This window comes from Micromesistius poutassou (genome assembly GCF_964030765.1).
Source record: "Micromesistius poutassou genome assembly, chromosome: 18".
Classification (NCBI taxonomy): domain Eukaryota; kingdom Metazoa; phylum Chordata; class Actinopteri; order Gadiformes; family Gadidae; genus Micromesistius; species Micromesistius poutassou.
This window is the reverse complement of record NC_140288.1, coordinates 15,276,281-15,298,149: the sequence shown is the minus strand read 5'-3', so window position 1 is coordinate 15,298,149 and position 21,869 is coordinate 15,276,281. Positions and strand designations below refer to the sequence as shown.

The window sequence follows — 21,869 nt, the reverse complement described above, 5'->3', positions numbered from 1 at the left end:
GACGCGATACCTCATCGACTTGATGAATTAATGAACAGACTGAAGTCTGATCGTCGGCCAACACACACACACGACTCTTTTTGTGAGCAAGGGCAGAGCTCCTACCAAGGCACAATACATGACGTCACACCTCGTTCCTGTTTATAAGGATTTTATTCTCACCAACAAGTCAGTCAAATATATCTATATTCATATCCATCTATCTATCCCACTCTGTCATTCTTATGTCTGTCTATCACTATATCTCTATCTGACTTTCTGTCACTATCACTATATCTGTCGTTCTGGGTCTGTTGGTCGATCCCTCTATCATGTGATCTGTCTTTCACTCTTATCATTCTGTCTGTCTTTCACAATCTATATAACTCTATATGACTACCTCTCTATACCTATATTACTCTGTCGGTCTATATATATTACTCTGTCTCTACACCTATACTACTCTGTCTGTATCTATATATTACTCTGTCTGTCTTTTAATCTTTAATCTATATTAATCTGTCTTTCTCTCTATACCTACGTATATCCATCTGTCTATCTAAACTGTTGCATGATGGAGAGGAGGTGCTGGCTGCGTTTCTGTATGTTGCCCTGCTCCTCCTTTAGCTGCTCCTGCTCCTGCAACACCTCCTCCTGTAGCAACACACAAAACAAACACTTCCTTGTATGTATATTATATTAACACATCCTATATTATATTAACACCTCCTCCTCTACCAACACACACATAAACACTTCCTCCTATATTAACACCTCGTTAAATTAACACCTCCTACCAACACACACACACACACACACACACACACCTCGTCCTCTACCAACACACACAAACCTCATATTATATAGTGACAAATACACAAAATGACAAACAAGATATATACAATTATATATAGGGTGATGTTGTATAGAGTGATGCATATATAGAGATATATATATAAAGAATGAAAGAATTATATATACATTCAGTGATGGATGTGATATAGAATGATATATAGTTTATATATATATATATAAAGTGAAAGAGTGATATATATACAGTATAGAGTGATGGATGTAAAGAGTGATATAGAAGGATGATGTATAGACTGATTTACAGGTGTGTGTGTGTGTGTGTGTGTGTGTGTGTGTGTGTGTGTGTATATATGTATAAAGTGAAAGAGGGTTGTATATAGAGTGATAGATGTTAAGAGTGATATAGAAGGATGATGTCTTGACTGAGGAGGTACCCTCAGTGTGTAGAGTTCCTTCTTCTCTCGGTCGTTCTCCACCGCTCTGGCCTTCAGCCAGGACTCATTCTGACTACGATGTCTGTGTAACATGTCCTCCAGCTCCTACACACACACACACACCTGGGTTAATACAGTGTTTTATACTGTACAAATGGAACAATATATTAATATATACCTGTTCTTGTTGCTGTCTTTGTGTTCGTAGCTCTTCTCTTTCAGTTTGCAGGGCAGTAGCAGCCTGGGCCAACTCTAACTTCCCCCTGTAACCAAGCAAGCAAACTACAATAACTAACTCCCCCTTGTAACCAAGCAACCAAACTACAATCACTAACTCCCCTATGTAACCATGCAACCAAACTAAAATAACTTACTCCCCCTTGTAACCAAGCAACCAAACTACAACCACTAACTCTCCATGTAACCAAACAACCAAACTACAACTAACTCCCCCTTGTAACCAAGCAACCAAACTACAATGACTGACTGCCTCATGTAACCATGCAACCAAATTACAATCACTATCTCCCCCATGTAACCAAGTAACCAAACTGCATCACTAACTCCACAATGTAACCAAACAACTAAACTACACTCACTAACTCTATGTAACCAAGCAACCAAACTACAACTAACTCCCCCTTGTAACCAAGCAACTAAACTACAATCACTAACTCTTCCATGTAACCAAGCATCCAAACTACAATCACTAACTCCCCCATGTAACCAGGCAACCAAACTGCAACTCCCTTGTAACCAAACTACAATCACTAACTCCCCCATGTAACCAGGCAACCAAATTACAACCACTAACTCCCCTATGTAACCAAGTAACCAAACTACATCACTAACTCCCCAATGTAACCAAACAACTAAACTACACTCACTAACTCTGTAACCAAGCAATGAAACTACAATAACTACCTCCCCATTGTAACCAAGGAACCAAACTACAATAACTAACTCCCCCATGTTACCAAGCAACCAAACTACAATAACTAACTCCCCCTTGTAACCAAGCAACCAAACTACAATAACTAACTTCCCCCTGTAACCAGGCATCCAAACTACAATCACTAACTCCCCCATGTAACCAGGCAACCAAACTACAACTAACTTCCCCCTGTAACCAGGCAAACAAACTACAATCACTAACTCCCCATGTAACCAAGCAACCAAACTACAACCACTAACTCCCCCATGTAACCAAGCAACCAAACTACAATCATTAACTCTCCATGTAACCAAGCAACCAAACTACAATCACTAACTCCCCAATGTAACCAAGCAACTAAACTACTATCACTACTATCATTACATGCAGCTGTTATGCAATGGATGCTGTCACAAAGGAAACTGAGGATGCCAGAGTGTCTTTAATCAAACAGCCAATGAATGTGATCTGTCCTCCTCTACCTTACCTGTCCAGCTTCTGGAACTCCTGGTCCAGCAGAAAGAAGGCCTTGTGGATCATATCCATGGCTTGGTCCCTCACTGCTCCAAAGTCACGATACACCCTTACCTTAAGGATAGCATGCTAGGTTAACTTCTCCCTTACCTTAAAGGAGCATTTCACCGGTGGAGACATGAATCTGTATTGAAAGTGGGCATCAGAGAACCCGCGGCAGTCGTTTATTCATAATATCATCCAGGCACACACAGCTTTTGGCCGTGATATTTAACAATTATTCGCCGAAGGCGAAGTGAATAGTGGGGAATAGCTATTCCCCACTATTCACAGAGTCTGAGGTGAATAATTGTTTTAGTATATACTACACATGAACACTCCAACAATAAATAAGCGGGGATTTATTTTTTATTAGCGGTTAATTCGTTTTTATTAGTGTGACAAGACGACTGTCACACGCGATGAAAACAATATCCCGAGTTTGAGATCTCAATCATGGGATATTGCCCAATATCCCGAGATAGCGAACCATTCAAATTGCACCATCTTAGGAGGTTCACGTGTAGCGTAGCATATATTATATTATAGATCTATATATTATATTATATTATTTAGATATAGAGCTCCAGGTCTCCCGCCGGAGCTCCCGGAGTGTTCTAGAATATCTTATAGAACACGGCCAAAAGCTGTGTGCGCCTCTGTATGATATTATCTGGTACTACATCATTGCTTCTTTAACGCTTGTGTTATCTACCAGTCACACGGTAACGTCAAAATCCAAACCGTAGCGCACATTCACACCGGTGTACTCTCTATACCGCTTATACCATATACCGCTTATACCATACACCCCTAAGTCCCACCCACTGGAACTAGTGCTTGTAGTTTTTAGCGCCCCACCCCTCTTACACTCTTACAAAAAATCGTCATTTTGCGTCATTTAAAGCACAAAGTGAGAGAAGTTAGAGGTAGATACAGATCTTTCCCGTCTCAGGGGAAAATGAAGGAATGATGCACAACCATTCAAAAATATGACTGGGTTTCTAACGATACAAAGCTTAATGCAAATGGATGAAGTATCCCTTTAAGGATAGCATGGTAGGTTAATTGCATTATTTTAAGGATAGCATGCTAGGTTAGCTATATATCTTTATCTTAAGGGTAGCATGCTAGGCTAACTATACACCTTTATCTTGAGGGTAGCATGCTAGGCTAACTATACACCTTTATATTGAGGGTAGCATGCTAGGTTTACATCATCATAAGGATGTTTTGGTTTCTAGCTCTGTTCCGAAATTTGAAAAACAGCATTTTAGTAATTCTGCAACTGCTACGGCAACTAATCAGTACCATGACAGACAGATATCCCTTCAGATAATATGAACAGAAGTATGAATAACAGTATGGAACATTAAGGATGGGATGTAGAAAAGGAACAACACAACATATATACAGTATATATGGCGACAGGAAGTTTGTTTCCGGTACAGGAAGTGGTAGGTTGGTCAGAGGAACACCTGTGTTGCTGGTTGGCCCCTGGTTGCCGGGGGCGATGGAGGTGGGTGTCTGAGTTGGTACTTGATGTTTGGTACCTTAGTCGGAGTGAAGCTAGTAGTTTAAAACCACATTCATGTTTTAATACATTTAAGTATGCATCAATCTGAAACTTTAAATTGTTTTACAATATAATACATACTCAATACAATGCACACAATATATTTACATGTATTGTGTGCATTGCATATATACATATACATCAATATGTATAAATAGTTTGTTATTATAACTGATATCCATAATACATACTTGAATATATAGTAATAGGACATTATTAACAGAGTTACACCATAAATGTTTCTGAGAGGGCGTTTGCTGTGCTATGTATTGTGTTGTTTGTGATTTGATATTGGATGAGTTGTGGTACTCTTATGGCCTTTTTCCACCGACAGTACCATCTAGAATAAAGTACCTCTTCAACGTGGGCGGGTCATCATAGCACGCATGCGCCAAACTGCAGTGACGTACTTATCCACGCAACACATAAAGGGCTTGGCTTGGGGCTACACAGAACTCAACAATGGAGGACTTGGAGGTGATGGTGTACTTGTTCCTTCCATGTCGATCAATAATCAATCACTATTGTTGACTGTTTACACACAAAAGTATCAGATCAGCTCTCTTGGAACCGCGACCGAGGTGAGACTAAAAATGTACCAGTTAGCAGGTACCAGGTACCAGGTACCAGGTACCTCATTCTGGTGATTGGGCGGGCTAAGTCGAGGAGAGTTGAGCTGGTACTGTCGGTGGGAAAAGGCCATTCGTGTATTCAGAGGGATACTATTAGTGTGGTATGTGTTTGGTATACTAGTATATGATTGTACTAGTATATATACAGTATGCACAGGCATTGGGGGGAATCCATTACCTGTGGTTGACTCCCTGCAGACCAAACTCAGACAGAATCTCCTTCATGACTACAGAGAAAAACAACGGGTTATCACTATGGTAACACCATCACCGATTCGCCATAACACTATCCCTCTGGCAATATTGCTACGGTAACACCTTTCCTACGATAACACCATTCCTATTGTAACTGCTTTGCTATGGTAACCCTAATTTCGCTTTGGCAGGACCATTACTATGGTAACACCATCACAACGGTACAACGAGCACTAAGGCTACAGTAACATCACTATGACATTATGACACTACAACATTATCACTATAGCAACACAATCACTACGGTAACGTGATCCTATGGTAAAACCAACAGACCTACACATTGGCCTACCTGGCTGTCGCTCTGAGGGGTTGATGAGCTTCATCACCTTCAGATCATTGAACTCCTCTTCCTCGTTCTTTCCTCCAAATATATACAGCTGTCAATCAAACAAACCCAGACTGCTTTATTTATTTATATATATATATATATATATATATATATATATATATATATATATAAAGTTTGAAGTTTGTACAGTCGTTTCTTTTGTTTATTTATTATTCATTTAACTCTGTCCACACAAATAGTTCCACAACTCGACTGGTACTGCACTGTTGCCAAGCAACAGAAAACAAAGACAGGAAACATTTTTCTGCACTGCACACTGCTTTGCTGTACATGCTGGTCTAAACGTAATCGCAGGCCAGCTACTCTGTATCATGTTAATTTATCTGGATGTTTCCGTTTATTCTGCAGCCAGTAAAGTAAGGGTCTGTTGGCATCACTTTGGTGGCGGTTGTGATTCCAATGAGTTTACAGCTTAAGGCCGTCAATGTGTTTCACGGTTATTAGAAACACCTGTAATGCTCATGGGTGTTCAGAGTCCTAGTGCTGTTGTACATATTGAGGTGTATTCACGTGGCTGTGGAGGATGAAGGCTGTGTGTCCATGGCGACGGGCCGGGGGGATCCCCACATAGAGAGGCACCTTCCACTTCAGTTTACCTGCAGACAGACAGGTAGACAGACTGGTAGACAGACTGGTAGACAGACAGACAGGTAGACAGACAGACAGGTAGACAGACAGGTAGACAGACAGACAGGTAGACAGACTGGTAGACAGACTGGTAGATAGACAGACAGGTAGGTAGACAGACAGACAGGTAGACAGACTGGTAGACAGACTGGTAGACAGACTGGTAGACAGACAGACAGGTAGACAGACTGGTAGGTAGACAGACAGACAGGTAGACAGACTGGTAGACTGGTAGATAGACAGACAGGTAGACAGACAGGTAGACAGACTGGTAGACAGACAGGTAGACAGACAGACAGGTAGATAGACAGACAGGTAGACAGACAGACAGGTAGACAGACTGGTAGACATGCAGACAGGTAATGACAGACAGACAGGTAGACAGACAGGTAGACAGGTAATGACAGAAAACAGATGTATAGGCAGACAGGTGGACAGACAGATAGGGAGTCAGACAGGTAGACAAACAGATAGACAGAAAGATATATAGACTGACAGGTAGACACAGACAGGTAGACAGACTGGTAGGACTAGAATAGAAAAGAATAGAAAGACAGATATAGACAGACCAACAGACAGTTTAACAGGTGGAAAGGCTAACAGCCAGACAAGTAGAAAGACGGAGGGACAGACTGACTTTATACCCACTTAGACTCAGCTTATATATTTCATTTACTGAGACGTGTCCGTCTCCCTCTGTGGTCAGACCGCCAAACAGGTAGAGGTCCTGCACACACACAACACAGGATTACTACACAAACACAACACACACAATAACTACAAACACACACACACGTGTGTGTGTGTGCGTGTGCGTGTGCGTGTGTGTACACCTTGTCATGGTGTGCGGTCAGGGTCTGCTCTGTGCAGGGGGCTGGTGATTCTCCTTTCAGCTCAAATCGCTCCCACACCAGCTTCTCTAGAGAAACAGACAGCACACTGTCCGTCCGTCCATCTGGATGTACCTGTGAGTCTACCTGTCTGGTTTCCATCTGTCTGGAGTCTACCTGTCTGGTGTCTATCTGTCTGTCTGGTGTCTACCTGTCTGGAGTCTACCTGTCTGTCTGGAGTCTACCTGTCTGTCTGGTGTCTACCTGTCTGGAGTCTACCTGTCTGTCTGGAGTCTACCTGTCTGGTGTCTATCTGTCTGTCTGGTGTCTACCTGTCTGGTGTCTACCTGTCTGGTGTCTACCTGTCTGGTGTCTATGTCTGTCTGGAGTCTACCTGTCTGGTGTCTACCTGTCTGTCTGGAGTCTACCTGTCTGGTGTCTACCTGTCTGTCTGGAGTCTACCTGTCTGGTGTCTACCTGTCTGTCTGGAGTCTACCTGTCTGTCTGGAGTCTACCTGTCTGGTGTCTACCTGTCTGGTGTCTACCTGTCTGGTGTCTACCTGTCTGTCTGGAGTCTACCTGTCTATCTGTCTGTCTGGTGTCTACCTGTCTGGTCAACACAGTCTCACTCCGAGAACGTCAACTTCCGACTGTTGGCAAGGGCACTTCGGCGTCTGTCACTGACGGGAAAAGTATCCTTCAGCGTAGTCTGCAGACGGAGAGGAGGTTCAATTCACTACGATGTAATGCCATCCCCGGTGATGTTTGACGTGGGTGCTCCAGCAGCCCATTCACTCCTGTATTAACCCGACTACGGCTCTAATAGACACTGTGCGCATCTTTCCTATTGCATAGTTATTAGGAATTATTTCTGTGAAAATGCCGGACATACTTTTTATTCTGGGTGGAATAAATAAATATATTTATTTATTATATATGGAGACCACACACACACACACACACACACACACACACACACACACACACACACACACACACACACACACACACACACACACACACACACACACACACACACACACACACACACACACACACACACACACACACACACACACACCAGTGGCGGCTGCTGGTCTTTCAAAGAGGTTCTAAATGAGCCAAATACCCGAGACAGGACCAATCGTCAACATTCGGTGTCAACCACTCTATTTCATCCTAGACAAACCAGAAAGGGGGCAATGTTCAAAATACCAGAATAGTCCTTTAAGGCCCGTGTGTTTTAGCCGGGTTTTCGCCAGGAAGGGTCTTTAGAAATCTGGCACCCTACTGAGTGAAGTTAAACTGAGAAAGCGTTGGGTCCGAAATAAGAGCTTGCAGCAACATATTGAAAAAAAGAACTACGAACTAGTTCATTTTTGGAACTGTGAACTTAGTTTAAATTTTTTTTATTATGAACTATGAACTGAACTTTGAACTAGTTCATGTAGAAAGTGAACTTTCCCAACACTGACCACCACTGGGACATGGCAACAATTCTCCATATCCATATGGGGAGGGGGGGGGGTGTTGCTTGTCGACAGTAGGGGTACACTAGACATAAATAGGAAGCTTGCAATGAGCATTTCAATCACCAGAAATAGTCAATACACACTCAGGAGGAGGAATGACCTCTCACACATGATAACCTAAATGATCATCGCCGGGGATGGCATTGCATTGTAGTGAATTGAACCCCCTCTCCATCTGCAGACTACACTGAAGGAAACTTTTCCCGTCAGTGACAGACACTAAAGTGCCCTTGCCAACAGTCGGAATTTGACGTTCTCGGAGTGAGACTGTGTTGGTCTGGTGTCTATCTGTCTGGTTTCTACCTGTCTGTGTGTCTGTGTGTGTGTGTGTGTGTGTGTGTGTGTGTGTGTGTGTGTGTGTGTGTGTGTGTGTGTGTGTACCTGTGTGTAGAAGGTGGAGGTCTCTGTAGAACTCCCCCTCCTCCCCACGACCTCCGAACATAAAGACCTGCTCACCAACCACAGCACAGCTCGGGCCAAACCTGACACACACAGAGGAGAGAGAAGAAATACAGGAGGCAGAGAGAGGAGGAGAGGAGAGGAGGAAATAGGAGGGGAGAGGAGGAGAGGAGGAGTACAGGAGGAGGAGAAGGGAGAGGAGGAGAGGAGGGGAGAGAGGAGGATGAGAGGAGGAGATAAGAGGGGAGAGGAGGAGTACAAGAGGAGGAGAGGAGAGAGGATGAGGAGAGAGGAGGAGAGGAGACAGGGAGAGAGGAGGAGAGCAGGAGGAGAGGAGAGAAGGCTAGTACAGGAGGAGGAGAGAGAAAAAGAGGAGAGGAGGGTAGTACAGGAGGAGGAGAGAGAAAAAGAGGAGAGGAGGCTAGTACAGGAGGAGGTGACAAGAGGAGGAGAGGAGAAGAGCTGTATAAGAGGAGGAGGTGATGAGAGAGTTACCGTGCAGAAGGCTGGCTCCCACTGGTCTTCACTGGTGTCCACGCACAAGACACTGAGAGACAGGAGATGACATCCTACTCAGACCCACAGGGTGACAGACAGATGAATTGACAGACAGGCAGAGACTGACCTGTGTTGAAAACCATGAGGTCATCCGAGGCCACCCCCCCCACAGTTCCTCCATACACGTAGATGCTGTCACCCACGGCAACAGAGCTGTGTCCCAGTGTTCTGAGTGCCACGCCCCCCGTCACTAGCTCCTCCCATGTGAGTGACACTGGGACAAAAACGACACGATGTGAGAATCCACTCCAGATTACATGTTAGAATCCACACCATAGTTAAAGGGGTAGTTCGGAATTTTGGACATCTGACCCAAATAAATGTCTGTAAATGTCTGTGTTGATAGAATAATGTTAGAAATAAAAGTATCCTTGTATCGCAATGATCGCATTACATTTTGAGGGACTACTTTGTCAGCAGCGGCGGAATTTCACTTTGCTCCGGTGTAGCAACCGATGCACTACAGCAGAACGTAAACAGAGACGCGCACTCCAGGTAATATCAGTCCGCCGCTGCCGTAGCCTGCTTCCACCTACAGGGATTATAATCTAAATGCAATGCAAGGGAACATTGTTCTATCAACACAGACATTTACATAGATAGTCTGGCGTTATAATTTGTTTGCCTCGGGTGTACTGTGGAGTGGGTAAAACAGTTTTTATTGACAGGCTAGCGGTTCCCCTCGACTTGCGCTAGCCTAGCACCGGCGATTTCTGCAACTAGAATAACTGAATGAGACGTGTTGAAAACGGTCTCCAGTGATCAATAACACACTGGCTCAACTGGAAATGAGACCCGATGTCCAAAATTCCGAACAACCCCTTTAATGTAACATGTTTCACTGCAAACCAGACTACAGATTACAGAAACGGACTACATAAAACAGATGTCCTAACCATAACCCACTCTTCAATGTGAGCCATGAAATGTGTCGGCCGGTAACGTGGCTGCTGTCCGTTCTCACCGATGTCGAAGCAGTGGACCCCGGGCAGGCAGGCTGTGGCGCAGGGGTCTGATGTTCCTCCAAACAGGTACAAGCTGCCCTTCACCACACTGCGGGAACAGCACCAGCCACCCTCAACACTCCCAGTCCCGCTATTATCTCATTTAATGTCTCATTGTTTGTTACGCCACGTCCGGCTACACGGTCCAACACCCCCATCTAGTGGCCGCTTGTCGCCACTGGTCCTCATTCTCCCAACACACCTGTCTGCAATCTGCAATCTCCATTCCCTACTTCAGTCGGTGATCTTCTATCAGCCAGTTCGTCGTATAGAACTACCAAGTTCGTATCGGTCCTACCAGCATTATTTGAGTTTAGTTCAGTTTCCCTGACTTCCTCGTAACCCTTTTCTTGTCCTCTAGTTCGCCGTTCTGTCTACCATTGCCGAACACCTGCCTGCCTGACCACCCGCCTGCTGCCGAACCCTTACCTTCCTGACCGCCTGCCCGTTAATGAATTCTCGCCTGCCTGACCACCCCTTGGTTCCAATAAATCCCACTTCCTTTCACCCTGTCTCCGCCTCCCTGTGTCCAGCGTTTGGATTCGCTCGTCCTGTTTCCTTAACATTGTTTAGAGAAATGTATAAAATACAATGCTGTGAAATTAAAAAAATACCCTCTAATGAGATGCAGTTCAATCATTTTAAAATGTAGCGTATCCTGGTGTGGAGAAACTGTGCAGAAGGTACTGACTGCCCCCTGGTGGTCAGAGGTAAACGCGTGCAGCTTAATGTTTAAGGTACTGACTGCCCCCTGGTGGTCAGAGGTGAACGCGTGCAGCTTGTGCCGCTTTTCCACCGACAGTACCAGCTCAACTCGCCACAACTTAGTGCGGCACGACTTGGTTTGGTTCCAGGCACGTCGCGTTTCAATCTAAAAAACTACCTCTTCAACATGGGCGGGTCGTAGAAAAGAACCTATTCAATGTGGGCGGGTCGTCATTAGGTTTTAATCCCGGGAGACGGGAGAGGCGAAACTCGAGCCCTGGGAAAGGAACGACACTAAAACGAAACAGAAAAACGCTGATCTGTGTCCCCCTCGGGAGCAGGTCTGTGGGCTCCAGCCACGCCGGACACACACAACCACTCGCAGCCTAACTCTAGCCCCGGGAAAGGAGCGACACACAAGGCGAAACGCCGATCTGTGTCCCCCTTGGGAGCAGGTCTGAGATAAAGGCTGCACCACAATGCCTAACTCGCCTTTTTTGAACACAAACAGTCCTCTTTCAGGGGTTTTAGCTCATACAAAAACTTGTGCTTATATATATATATATGGCTTGGAACCTCGACGGGGGTGCTACTAAAAAAAGTCAATGCCGATGGAAACGCAAAAAAAGGCGGGCCAAGTCGAGGCGAGTTCAGCTGGTACTGTCGGTGGAAAAGGGGCATTAGTGTTTAAGGTACTGACTGCCTCCTGGTGGTCGGAGGTGAACATGTGCAGCTTAGTGTTTACCAGAAGGCGTGTCCACCTCTTGGAGCAGGGATGTCTCCGGAGTGGGGGATCATCTCCCAGGTCACATGGTCTGGGGAAACTACACAAACATCCTCATCACTCGTCTGTCCTCCCTCCCTCTTAATCCATAGGATCATTCTCCGTATGTCTGTCTGTCGTCTGTGAAGGAAAGACTCACCTGTAAGCATGTAGAAATCATTGAGGTATTCTGTATCCTCCTGTAGGAAGACATCCGTTATTAATATTGACTCTGATCCAATGATGAGGGGGCTTCTTCATTACTGCCTGATGGTTCAGGCATGAGGAAATAACCCAAATAATGAACAATTAACCTCTTAAGTAATGACAAACTAAGTCAAGCAATTAGCAATAATGCATTATGCCTAAATAGGAGTTCTCACTACCTGGTTGGATAAGCACAGGTTTGTGAGGGACGTGGGGGACGAGGGGCGTGGTCACCCCACCGGATTGGAGAATGTGGGCAAAAACGAGGGCAATTGTGTTCGGACAAAAAAGTGTTTTATTGACATGTGCTTCTAGTACCGGCCTCTCGTCAAGCCAGCACCTCCTCCAGCCCCAACATGAGACTCACCTTAAATAAGTCAATCAGTCCCAGGTGGATTGATTGGGCCGGACCATTAACAAGGGGAAGATTCCCTGGCCAAGGCTGGAATAAACTTCTGCCCCCTACTGCTACGGAAGTACATATTGGGTTCTGGGTTTGTGTCACGTTATTTATGTGTGTGCACGGGGGAAGTAGACGGAGCGTGGCTAGATGGGCTGGGCACCGCAACAAGGCACACCTGGACCTCATCATCATCACGCGTCTCTACTTAAGCCTTGCGGGGACTTCTCGTCTGCGCCAGATTATTCCATGTTATTCGCATTTTCCTGACCGTCGGATGACTATCGGACCTCTGTGTTTCCCGTGCCTTCGCCTACCCGCTCCTGTCTTCGCCTGCCTCACTGGATGTCCTTTTGGGTTTTTATTAATAAAACCGTGGATAATCTGTTCCGCCTCTGTCTCTGCATTTCGGGGTCCAAACTAACACTACCGCGATCGTAACACATATACCACATTCAATATGATTGAAGGGCAGAGACAGTGAGAAGGGATTTTCACCTTTTCACAAGGTTACAGTTGATTAACTAAAGCGACTAACCGTCCATGTATTTGTGACTCGTATGGCTAATCTCTTAACTTTCCTGTTCTGCACTGATATATTTTTTCCAGCTCCTTCAATTGAGTGTATGCCTTATTGCTCTCAGCTTTGGATAAGGGTAACTGAAGAGCATTCAATTAGGCCTGCTGATGACTGAAATTGAACTGTCTATGACTAAATGTAAATGTAAGATGAGTTGTGCTAATTACTAAATGTAAATGAGATGAGTTACACACCTGACGGCTTCTGGCTCCTCCGAACAGAAAGGCTACGTTGCCTGCTACAGCCAAGGCGTGGCCATGTCTACAGAAACAAACAGAAGTTACAAAACACTGCACAAAAAATAAACCCACAGTATTATAACTACATGAATAACGCCTGGTCGCTTTAACATCAAGGGCCCTAGTAAAGGCCCCAGTATACTCGCCGTTCCCAAGTTGTCGCGCGACAATGTGACGTCAAAATGACGTAGATCTCGCCGGCGCGACAGGATTTAAGCCCTGTCGCGCCGCGTCGCACACCACTCTTTTTTTTCAGTGGCACGCGACAAAGCGGAAGCACAAGACGGAACATTTCGAAGGCAAGCTTTCCGAGCAAGTGCGCCTCTCTAGGCACCTGTATGACACTTCAATGAAAGAACACGGGGATGCCCAGAGGTGCAGAAATTCATGGCGAGAAATCGCAACTAATGTTGGAAAGGATGAGGCCACATGCCACAAAATATGGAAAAACCTCCGCGACCGATTTGCAAAATTTGCATCATTGCTGCTGCCAGCTCTGCCATTGTTTACGTTTTATTCTTCTTCTGGTGCGTGGAAATAGTAAAAAGTCGGTAGCCTTTCCTCAGTGGCGACACCTCTGTTCAGGAGAAGACTGCAAACAGTGTCGCGGCCGCCAGCGCGAGTATAAATAGTCACGGCGCTCCCATGACGTCACAATGTCGCGCGACAACTTGGGATACTGCGGCCTTTAGACGGTCTCAAACGCAGTCGAAGTAGCTTTGTGGGCGGTTCTACGGCGATGTTGCTATTATGATGGTGATATAAATGAGCTTTGCGCCCGACGCAAATCTAAAATGGGTTGGGCTGTGTTTTGGGCGTAACGTGCAATAAACCAATGAGAGTTCCATCTCCCATCCATCTCCCCTCCCCACTGGAACACTTTTAAGGTGGGAAGAGCCGGGTCGTTCTCGTTGGGTCGGCGTACCAGCACAAAAGGCCCAATGGATAGCAGCATAAGCGTATGTTGCAGTTCCGACTGCGCTATCCATTAGTGCATTTATGCTGCTATCCATTTGGCCTTGTGTGCTGGTACGCCAACAAAAGCAAACCAGCTCGAAAACAAAACTTTACATTGTATTGCACGCACAGCAAGACCGTGCAATGCATACATTGGTGACCGGATTAAAGCAGCAACGTAATCAAGTGTGTAAGAGCAGTGTACGTCGACATTAAAGACACCGACGTGGAACAAAGAGAAAGAAAATACATCTCAACTTTATTAACTACAGGCGCAGCCATCTTCGTTCGTTGAGCGTGACTGGGCTCTTTGGCGACTCGGTTACTCATCAGAAGCCTCAGTGGGAGCTGATATCCCCAAAGAAAAGGAGGCGTGCCTCAATGCCGCAAGAAAGCTGGGAGATCCGACTGGAATGGTGGGCGTACCAAACAAATGGATAGCACCATAAGACCAGGAATTTTTCGGTCAGGCAATTTTTAGATCACTAAAATAGCACAAAGTATAATTTGCGCCAGGACATGCCTCTGCTTTTCGCCGACACACCTCTCCAGGCGCAAGTGTAGTGGCACCTGGTTGCTGCGGAAGAAAATCAGCTTTGCGCCGGGTGCAAACTAGCAACGATACATGCGTCAGTGTAGAAAGTCAATTGCACTGGGTGCAAAATAGGGCCCCAAGTCTGTATCTGATTTAACTTGGATCTGTGTAGTTATTACATGAATGTTTACTTTAATCATTGCTTCTTGATATTTCGTGATATTTGTAGACAAATGTATTGTTATTATTATTGGATTATTATAATCCTATAATTAGTATTCTATAAAATATAAACCTGGGACTCGGTGGGTCTCCTCTGCTCTCCTTCTCCACCCAGTGTCCACTAGCCAGCGCCATCTACACACACACACGCACGCGCATGCATGTACGTACACACACACACACACATACACACACACACACACACACACACACACACACACACACACAAACACACATATAAGCCCCACACACACAGCCGTGACGTAGTCATGGTTAGGTAGGATAGAGAGACGTAGGCTGATGTAGGAGTGGTTAGTCAGGGTAGAGAGACGTAGGAGTGGTTAGTCAGGGTAGAGAGACGTAGGCTGATGTAGGAGTGGTTAGTCAGGGTAGAGAGACGTAGGCTGATGTAGGAGAGGTTAGTCAGGGTAGAGAGACGTAGGCTGATGTAGGAGTGGTTAGTCAGGGTAGAGAGACGTAGGCTGATGTAGGAGAGGTTAGTCAGGGTAGAGAGACGTAGGCTGATGTAGGAGTGGTTAGTCAGGGTAGAGAGACGTAGGCTGATGTAGGAGAGGTTAGTCAGGGTAGAGAGACGTAGGCTGATGTAGGAGTGGTTAGTCAGGGTAGAGAGACGTAGGCTGATGTAGGAGTGGTTAGTCAGGGTAGAGAGACGTAGGAGTGGTTAGTCAGGGTAGAGAGATGTAGGCTGATGTAGGAGAGGTTAGTCAGGGTAGAGAGACGTAGGCTGATGTAGGAGAGGTTAGTTAGGGTAGAGAGATGTAGGAGTGGTTAGTCAGGGTAGAGAGATGTAGGAGTGGTTAGTTAGGGTAGAGAGACGTAGGCTGATGTAGGAGAGGTTAGTCAGGGTAGAGAGACGTAGGCTGATGTAGGAGAGGTTAGTCAGGGTAGAGAGATGTAGGCTGATGTAGGAGGTGTTAGTCAGGGTAGAGAGACGTAGGCTGATGTAGGAGTGGTTAGTCAGGGTAGAGAGACGTAGGAGTGGTTAGTCAGGGTAGAGAGATGTAGGAGTGGTTAGTCAGGGTAGAGAGATGTAGGAGTGGTTAGTCAGGGTAGTCAGTCTAAACGTGTCCAGAGGTGCAGCGTTGTGAGGCTCACCTGCAGGCTGGTGGATTGAGGACCGTCAGCTCCGCCGTTCCCCCGACACTGGACTGCTGCGTGGCGCCGAGGTGTCTGTGCTGCGCTGGGACCGCCCTGGGTCACATGGAGGAGCCCCACCCCACCGGGGGGGGGGGAGGGGTCACATGGAGGAGCCCCACCCCACCGGGGGGGGGGGGGGGGGGGGAGGGGTCACATGGAGGAGCCCCACCCCACCGGGGGGGGGGGGGGGGGGGGGGGGGGTCACATGGAGGAGCCCCACCCCACCGGGGGGGGGGGGAGGGGTCACATGGAGGAGCCCCACCCCACCGGGGGGGGGGGGGGGGGGGGGGGGGGGGGTCACATGGAGGAGCCCCCCCCCACCGGGGGGGTGGAGGTTGCCATAGGCAACAGTTTCCTAGCAGCGGTACAGTAAATGTTTTGTGGAATAGTAAAGAATAGAATAAAAATACTCACACCAACAACAATAATATAAATGTATATTATAACTATTTTAATATTATTATCATTTTACTATCGTGATTATTAATATTATTCAACTTCCTAATAATGTCAAGTTTATTACAATCAGGACGTCTATAGGGAGCAGAGCGTTAAGGGTTACAGAGTGAGGTGCGAACATGAACCTCATGTTGTCATCAGATCCCCTAACCTTCTGAATGAATCAGCAGCTCGGGTTTCTCACCTTAATGTTTAATTCAGAGTCTGAAACTCAAGTCCCCGGTCTTAAAGCTTAAATCAACATCGTCTTTTCGTTCCTTTAACTGATGCAAGTCCTTTAACTAACTTGCATCCAGGCTCATTGTCATTGTATCTCATTACATTGTATATCATTAGTACAATCTCATTGTAGATTTATATAATATATTTAATATAGTATATGTATATTTAGTCTGTAACATCTTGTTTGACTGTCCCTGCATGTTAAACCTACATGATTAATACATTTATAATTAAGTGTATTGCATAACTTTATAATTAAGTGTATTGCATAACTATTAAGTTTAAAAAAATCAAGTTCATGTTCGTCACAAACTGATCTTCTGATGTCACGTTATTAGTCATTAAGTAAGCGTTACCTTATAATAACTCCACTGTGCTTATATCATCTCAGTAAAGTGTCTTAGTGTTGTTATTATTATATTATTATATATTCATTTATTTTATTTATTTATTTTTATGATAGGATATCTAATAAAAGCCTTGGGGAGTCACAGGAGGGAAATAACTTGTACCGTGACGGTAACCCTGGACCAAGGGCGTAGGAACCGGGGGGCGTGTCCCCTCCAATAATGTAGGCAGGCGCATTTGTCCCACCCAAAAATTATACCGCAAGGATATTTGGTTTAATTTTGAAAGCGGAACACAGCGTCTTGTCACCGGCCCCCTGAATGGTGTTCTGTGCCCCCAACGGAGCCTTCAAGGCAGCGCGCAGGGTTGTCCCGGTTTCAACCAACCACTATGAAATGTCCCCTTGTCCGCGATTACATAGCCAACGTGGTCTTATTATAGCCCGATCATTAACTAAAAAACATAGAAACATTAAAGCATCCAGCATATGATTTCAACAATGTGTGAGGGCATACGCAACAGGGATGGTCGTAGGCCTACAGTGCAATGCTGCGCGACTTAATCTGCACAACGCAGCGCTGGGCGGAGATGTTCGCGCATATCAGAAGCAGGGAGATTCCGTAGGCCTACAAAATATATGTCTAATTTGTCACGTTGCCGTGTGTCTGCCTGGCACTAATGCTCCCGTTGAGTTGATCTTTCCATAATGAACAAAACTTGGACTGACTGAGAGGAACCGCAAGACCGTTCCCACTTTAAAGGCGTTGCTTGTTACAGCGGCCAATTAGATGTTACCTGTCCGCAATTCCACAGCAGGCTGTCAGCAAACAAATCGATATTAGAGCAAATTCACTCAAACAAATATGTGTAGGCTAATTTGAAGAGCGTTTGTCTCTGTGCTCTATGAGGTTGACGTCTCACACACACACACACACACACACACACACACACACACACACACACACACACACACACACACACACACACACACACACACACACACACACTCACCACTCACACACATACACATACACTACTATGCTTTGTTCAAAATTTTCTGAAGCTTCAGGCTAATTCATAAAAATATAGATAGTTGCACACGACACTCATTCAATGTCTTTTCATATTTTCTCTTACATGTGTAGGCCAATATAGGCCTACCAAAAACATTTGTTTTTTTCCCCATTAGCTTTGTTGTGAGCAGTAATCCTATAGGACAGTGATCATGATTTGCTTCAATATCAGAATAACACCCATAGGCCAAATAGCAATGGTGGAATGCTATAAAGTAGGTCTGTATATGCAGTGAAGCTTGTCCAGGTTCTGCTTGTCAGGAAGTAGGCTATGAATCTGAACACATTTTTAGAATGATTAGAATACATTTTTAGAATTTTGTATTCAGAAAATTTTAATTCAAATCTAGATCAATATTCTTCCCATGTTATTTATTATTCTACAAAACTGGATGATTAGGCCTGCAATTAAAGAATTGGTTTGATGTTTATCAGTTCATTACTGCCAAAAATGTGTTTTCCTTTACCTTTACAAATGTATATTTTTAGTAGCTAGAATAAATATATTTGTGAATGTTTTGCTGTGTAGTTAATTTACGACATATTTCTGTTCAAACCATTAACGGATCTGTCAAGTTTCCGATATGTGTCCCCCCCCCCAATGTTAAACTCATCCCTACGCCCCTGCCCTGGACTAACTCTGGTCTCCTCAGGTCGCGGGTTCGAATCCCACTGCCGTCAGCAGGACTCTGGACCAGTGTTGCCAGATTGGGCGGGAAATCTGTCCCTATCTGGCAACAGTGCTCTGGACCTGTCAGCTCAGGGTCTCCGGACCGACTCTATGTTCAGCACTGTCAATCACGTTTCAAGACCGTGAAGTCTGTATGATTAAGTCACGTGACTCCTTAATGTGACGTATTCGGTTTAAATATCCTCCTGCCGTCACCGTTTCTGCCTCCCGCAGAGCATCAGGGGACACGTGATCCGCCGGTCTCCCGCCCTCCCCGCTCTCCGCTCTTCCTCCTCCATCACTGGGGTGCGCTCGTTTTTTTTTTTCCCACGCGCCCACCCTGGTCATTCGGGTGTGACGTCACGCCAGCAGGGCGCGACCGTGGACGACGTGCACGAACTGGGCGGAGTCAACAAACCGTCACAGCTGCTCACGAAGCGAGCACGCCCGGCGCGCTCCTCTAAACCGCGTTCTCAGAGCTAGCCACGGGTCGCGCGCACCGACTGGCGGTAAACCACTGAACGACGCGCGGTCTCCATCTTGCGCACCGATCGCCGACTGCTGTAGCCGCGTTGGACCCGCCGGAGACCCCCGACCTCCACACCCCGCTGCCCGGCCGCCGCGACATCCCACCTCTCGGCATCCTGGAAGCACCGGGGGAGCCCCAGATCTCCACCCGTCACGAATGCTGCCTCCCCCCGACGACATGCGAGGAGCTGCCGGCGGAGCAGGGGAAGGAGCCGCGGGGCGCCAGCCGCGTCCTGATGGTTAAGAGGATCATGAGAGACGGGCCGACGGTGCGTATGATCATCATAATCATAATCATAATCAGAACAGTAATCACCACCAAAATAATCGGAATCATACGGATTATTATCATCCTATCCTCGCATCATCAGCATCATCAGCATCATCATAACACGAATCACAATCCTCATAATAATGTATAAATGATAATAACGATAATAACCATGATAATAATAAAAACGATAATAATAATAATAATAACAATCATCGTCCTATCATCATGCTTTTAAGTACAACAACAACAATAATAATATTAATAATAATAATAACATAATAAAAATAATCTAATAACCACAATAATAATATAATAATAATCATCATCATCATCATCATCACCATCATAATATCATCCTCCTCATCATCAATGTGATGAGGAGGATGATATGATATCATACCTGATCATGATATCATAATCCTCTCCGTGTCTCAGAACCTGAGTCCACCAGACGTGATGTAGTGTTGGAACGCGGCCGCGTAGCGCCACCGATCCGGCCTTACGTAACGTTATCATTCACTCTGATCAGTGGTCCTCTCACGCTCTGCTCTCCAACTCCGAGCAGTAACTTCTGCCTTGATTCATACCTTCATCAGTTCATACTCCAGTCAACGTGATTGGGCCATTTAATTAGGTAATAATTGATAGTATTATGCTATATATAATAGTATATTATATTGTGATAGGCTTATATATTATAGGCCATTATAATATAATATGATATAATACACTGATATAATGTAACATAACATCACATATCATATCATGTAAGATAAAATGAAATATATAACCATAATATACCATAATATAATGTAATGTAACATAACGTGTGTGTGTGTGCTTGTATGTGTGTGTGTGTGTGTGTGTGTGTGTGTGTGTGTGTGTGTGTGTGTGTGTCTGTGTGCGTGTGTGTGTGTGTGTCTGTGTGCATGTGTGTGTGTGCTTGTATGTGTGTGTGCGTGTGTGTGTGTGTGTGTGTGTGTGTGTGTGTGTGTGTGTGAGCAGGGCATCGGTAGACCCAGTATTTACCATGCGGTGGTCGTCATCTTCCTGGAGTTCTTCGCCTGGGGACTCCTGACCACGCCCATGCTCACCGTAAGAACCCCTGCCCTGTTGGACACACACCGTGGAGAGAGGCCTCTGGGTGGTGTACTGTCACCTGTTGGATACACACCGTGGAGAGAGGCCTCTGGGTGGTGTACTGTCACCTGTTGGATACACACCGTGGAGAGAGGCCTCTGGGTGGTGTACTGTCACCTGTTGGATACACACCGTGGAGAGAGGCCTCTGGGTGGTGTACTGTCACCTGTTGGACACACACCGTGGAGAGAGGCCTCTGGGTGGTGTACTGTCACCTGTTGGACACACACCGTGGAGAGAGGCCTCTGGGTGGTGTACTGTCACCTGTTGGATACACACCGTGGAGAGAGGCCTCTGGGTGGTGTACTGTCACCTGTTGGACACACACCGTGGAGAGAGGCCTCTGGGTGGTGTACTGTCACCTGTTGGACACACACCGTGGAGAGAGGCCTCTGGGTGGTGTACTGTCACCTGTTGGATACACACCGTGGAGAGAGGCCTCTGGGTGGTGTACTGTCGTATCTAATATAGGGTCTCGTTTCATTGTTGAGGGCAGGGACCTTTTGATCTTTAGGCCCAAACCACAGTTTCAGTTTGTATATAGAGAACACATGTCCAACTCTGAGCACTCAGACCCTTAGTTTGTTGGGTCGCAGCCCGCGTCCAGCCCGTCCTCCATAGCGGAGCTGGTTTCCACACTCTGAATGGGTTTCATGACATCATTGGGTCGTGATCATGTTTTATTGTGCTCCCAAACTATAGATATCATACAGGGAATTATATATATGTCTAATATCATTATCATGATATTAGACATATATCATAATGTTAGATATTTATTATGATATTAGATATATATCATGATATTAGATATATAATATGATAGTAGACATACATACCATAATATTAGATATTTATCACGATATTAGATACTTATCATATTATACATATATATATATTGTCCAGCGGGATTTTAAATATATATATTGAGATATTATAAATAAATTGGGA

The 21,869-nt window shown here is 45.4% G+C and overlaps 2 protein-coding genes across 2 annotated transcripts in view; one reads left to right on the top strand and one right to left on the bottom strand.

The window, feature by feature from the left end:
* Positions 1-534: 534 nt before the first annotated feature.
* On the bottom strand, positions 535-15,181 carry LOC311362846 (uncharacterized protein; the record flags this gene model as incomplete). Its single annotated transcript, XM_084482733.1, has 17 exons — positions 535-633; positions 1,227-1,331; positions 1,405-1,489; positions 2,648-2,748; positions 4,152-4,242; positions 5,060-5,108; positions 5,429-5,516; positions 5,999-6,084; positions 6,764-6,842; positions 6,949-7,034; positions 8,859-8,959; positions 9,372-9,402; positions 9,502-9,648; positions 10,399-10,487; positions 11,889-11,941; positions 13,288-13,354; positions 15,120-15,181. 17 exons carry the CDS (start codon positions 15,179-15,181, stop codon positions 535-537), a joined length of 1,419 nt encoding a protein of 472 aa, XP_084338859.1.
* A 4,355-nt stretch (positions 15,182-19,536) lies between these two features.
* The window catches only part of slc71a2a (solute carrier family 71 member 2a), a 10,747-nt gene continuing 8,414 nt past the window's right edge, over positions 19,537-21,869 (top strand). The window contains exons 1-2 of the mRNA XM_084482764.1: positions 19,537-19,773; positions 20,784-20,873. Coding sequence (XP_084338890.1) covers positions 19,741-19,773; positions 20,784-20,873 — 123 coding nt within the window. The 5' untranslated portion in view covers positions 19,537-19,740. The remainder of the gene's footprint in view (positions 19,774-20,783; positions 20,874-21,869) is intronic.